This window comes from Triticum dicoccoides, chromosome 4B, assembly GCF_002162155.2.
Source record: "Triticum dicoccoides isolate Atlit2015 ecotype Zavitan chromosome 4B, WEW_v2.0, whole genome shotgun sequence".
NCBI classification, from domain to species: Eukaryota; Viridiplantae; Streptophyta; class Magnoliopsida; order Poales; family Poaceae; genus Triticum; species Triticum dicoccoides.
In genome coordinates this window covers 659,482,330-659,486,137 of record NC_041387.1, presented here as the reverse complement: position 1 = coordinate 659,486,137, position 3,808 = coordinate 659,482,330, and the positions used below count along the sequence as shown (strand labels likewise).

At 50.0% G+C, this 3,808-nt stretch overlaps 1 protein-coding gene across 1 annotated transcript; it reads left to right on the top strand.

The window, feature by feature from the left end:
* Nucleotides 1-1,766: 1,766 nt before the first annotated feature.
* LOC119292123 (short-chain dehydrogenase TIC 32 B, chloroplastic-like) lies at nt 1,767-3,572 on the top strand. The gene is made up of 3 exons (XM_037570950.1): nt 1,767-2,549; nt 2,671-2,887; nt 3,013-3,572. Exons 1-3 carry the CDS (start codon nt 1,954-1,956, stop codon nt 3,199-3,201), a joined length of 1,002 nt encoding a protein of 333 aa, XP_037426847.1. The 5' UTR covers nt 1,767-1,953; the 3' UTR covers nt 3,202-3,572.
* The last annotated feature ends 236 nt before the right edge of the window (nt 3,573-3,808 follow it).

Below are 3,808 nucleotides of genomic sequence, written 5' to 3'. Positions count from 1 at the left end.
GTATTTTGTCCTGAAAATTCACATACATGTACATTAAACGTCCATGTATATCTATATTTTTTCAGAAGCTTTCGAATATAAAAGTATGAATTTTAAATTTTGCAAATGGAGGCCTCCAATATAACGAGTGGGGCATTTTGGTGACCGTCCTCCAAGGTGCCCGAAATTTTTCACGACATCTTCCATTTAAATTATATATATTGGCATGATGACGGTAAATTTAGTTTGCATGTACTGTAATTTTCCGACCAATAAAGAAACTGAGGCGAAATTGCTATGCTCATCAACTTAACTTGCCATCCTCGATGAAAATAATTTACCATAAAAATGTTCAATATGTCATACCTAAAAATCTGACGTTTGATGGCTATTGACGTTCTTCAATTAAGCAGACTGGCCACTGGCGGGAACCAATCATGTGGTTTATAGGTGAGGCATTGGTCAGGTGGACCTAATATATCCATCTTCCACATGCACATCCACTCCACATATTTGTAGTAGGCCTTGCCATTTGACTTGACTTTGTGTGTGTGTCTCCTGGGCGGACCCGACATGGATCAATTGTCATGTCCGGCAACCGGGGCGGCGTACGTTGATATGCAACGACAATACTGTTTGCGATACACAGCTCGCGGCCAAATTTCAGCGTTCCAGAGCATGGGAACCAAAACACACCCTTCCATCGTACACATCCAGATAAACCCATACCCATTGATCGACATCTAAATGCCAAGTGCAGTGGTGGTAATGGCATCCTGTGCTTATTTCAGCCGATGGATCCATCCCTGCAGCTGCAGGCTGCAGCCTACGGAAGTGTAGTGGGCCCTCTCGAGTTCGAGATCAAACTTTGGTCACCAGTAAAACAAACAAGATATACTTTGTTGTATGATACAAAAAGTATATTGTTGGACTTAAATATGAAAAGGTGCCCTCCCCCCTCTCTCTCAGAATAAAATGAGAAATATGTTGTTTTCCCCGCTAGTTTTTTCAGAGTGTGCATCCGTAGTTATTGTTGTTTTCTTTCCTCTCAATCGGGTTTAATTGGGTATATATTTGAAATTCAGATCACCGTCGGTACGAAAGAAAAACATATTGTTCACTATAGATTAAGTTTGCACCAAAAATAATATTTAAAAAATATTTAACAGCTAAAAATAATATTATAATTAGATCCTACACATTTTCTAATAAAATTTAATATATAACATGTTAAAATCACAGTTTAAAAAATATGGATAATCTTGTTTTAATTAAGCTGCGGATTGAAGCGAAAAGTCAAGGGATTTCTGTTAAAACGAAGAAATAGTTCGTCAGTGACTTAAACGTGTATTGTGGGTTAAGTTAAAAAAACAGAGGATTTTTTTATTTGTAAAATGACGCGATGGTGAACGAAGCACTCCGTGCTTTATTAGTAGGTAGGTATAGATATAGATATAGATATAGATATAGATATAGATATAGATAGAGATAGAGAATAGAGATAGATATAGAGATAGAGATAGAGATAGAGATAGAGAATAGAGATAGATATAGATGATTAGATGAAAAGGGCCTGATATGCCCGGACGGAAAAACGTTGCGATGAATGTCAGCAGTGGGCGGGCGGCGCATTGACGGAAAGTAGCGGCACCGATCGGCCACGGACACGCCCCGCACGTCCTTCCGACCGAGGTAATTTGCACGGTCGCCTCGCAGTCAATGCCATCAAATCATCGATGAGAAGAATTAAATTAGCTCCGTCCGTCGCAGCGTACTTGGGCTTGGACACGAGCGAGGTCCCCGAGCTTTATATAACTCGGGCGGGCGCCATTAACTTCCTCATCTCCGTCCACAGCCACGCTCCCTAGCTCTCTTCTCTGCCAAGCTAGCTCCGCGGCCGTGCCGAGCGTCCATCGACGTGCGCCGCGGACGCGGTGGCAGGCCGGTTTGTGTAGCCGATAGTGGAGGCCGAAGATGCTGCAGGCGGCCAGGTACCTGCTGGGCTCCCCGGGCGCCAGCGGGTTCGGCTCCAAGTCCACCGCCGAGGAGGTCACGGCGGCGTGCCCGGACCTCGGCTCGCTCACTGCCATCATCACCGGCGCCACGTCGGGGATCGGGGCGGAGACGGCGCGGGTGCTGGCCAAGCGCGGGGCGAGGGTGGTCATCCCGGCGCGGAGCGTCAAGGCGGCCGAGGACATGCGCGCGCGCATCCTTGGCGAGTGCCCCGGCGCCGACGTGCTCGTGCTGCACCTCGACCTCAGCTCGCTCGCCTCCGTCCGGGCCTTCGCCCACCGCTTCCTCGCCCTCGGGCTGCCCCTCCACCTCCTCATCAACAACGCCGGCAAGTTCTCGCACGGCCAGCTCGCGCTGTCCGAGGACGGCGTCGAGATGACCTTCGCCACCAACTACCTCGGCCATTTCCTGCTGACGAAGATCCTGCTGGGGAGGATGGCGGAGACGGCGGCGTCCACGGGCGTGCAGGGCCGCATCGTGAACGTGTCGTCCAGCGTGCACGGCTGGTTCTCCGGCGACTGGGCCGACTACCTCCAGCTCGTCACCCGCCGCAAGATGTAAGCATCGCATGTTTCATCCCTGCTTCACCTAACGCTCATTGTTTGGCCATTGTTTAGCCGCCGCTGCTCCTGCTTGTAATTAACCTTGGCATGTGCATGTGCACGTACGTGCGTCCAGACCCTACGACGCGACGCAGGCCTACGCGGTGTCCAAGCTCGCCAACGTGCTGCACACCAAGGAGCTCGCCGCCCGCCTCCAGGAGATGGGCGCGGACGTGACGGTGAACTGCGTGCACCCGGGGATCGTCCGGACCCGCCTGAACCGCGACCGAGAGGGCCTCATCACAGATCTCGTCTTCGCGCTGCTGTCCAAGCTGCTCAAGACCATCCCACAGGTTAAGTAACCATTAATCAACTGCACTCTGTTCTGCCGGCGCCGCGCCGGAGGGCAAGGCTCTGCTTTTCGCAGTTAATGCGCCGCTCGCTCCTCGTTGCTGACGCCCTCTCTTCTCGCGTGCAGGCTGCGGCGACCACGTGCTACGCGGCGGTGCACCCGAGGCTGGCCGGCGTGTCTGGCCGCTACTTGGCCGACTGCAACGAGGCGCTGCCGTCGCCGGCCGCCGCAAGCCGCCGCGAGGCCGCGCGGCTCTGGCAGGCGTCGGAGGACATGATCAGCGGCTCGAGTCAACACAAGGACAGGAACATCTGAGCATCCGACTAGTTTGTGTCCATCAACCGTGTAAACATATGGTATTCCTCCCTTGGTTTGTTCTGCTTCAAGCCAGGATGTAACATGCACATATTCATATTATAGTACTACTAGTAATCAGTAGCCAATCAGTGATCGTGTTTGTCACAGAGTGAAGATCATCTATAAGAAAGAACTCGGACTGTGAGATCCATGTGTATTACATACATACGGTATTATAGTGGTACATCTTGTTGTATATATACACTAGACTAGAGGGTCATTGACTCTTTTTTTTTTGCATGGAGAGGGTCATTGACTTGGGTTGGTGACATGTAAGCATTTACATACATGTATACTGTATTTCACTAGCGAAATTGCTCTGCATGCGATACTTTTTCGTCGGACACAGTAAAACTTGATGCATGTTGTGGCCCACAAACTGAATTGTCTTGGGCTGTCTCTAATCGTATGAGTGTGGGATGAGATTTCATCGTACGTATAGCAGGGTTGTTTCACTAGTAGCAGTACTATTTGCAAGCCAAACTCCTGTATTCTGTCAGTGAGATTCCAGTACACACATACAGTATGCCCGTAGCTTGGACTGTTCATGTCAGAGAAGTGAGAC

Coding starts and splice junctions, on each gene's coding strand:
- LOC119292123 (XM_037570950.1), top strand. CDS start 1,954: ATGCTGCAGGCGGCCAGGTACCTGCTGGGCTCCCCGGGCGCCAGCGGG. Junction 2,550..2,670: donor CTCGTCACCCGCCGCAAGAT/GTAAGCATCGCA, acceptor ACGTGCGTCCAG/ACCCTACGACGCGACGCAGG. Junction 2,888..3,012: donor TGCTCAAGACCATCCCACAG/GTTAAGTAACCA, acceptor TCTCGCGTGCAG/GCTGCGGCGACCACGTGCTA.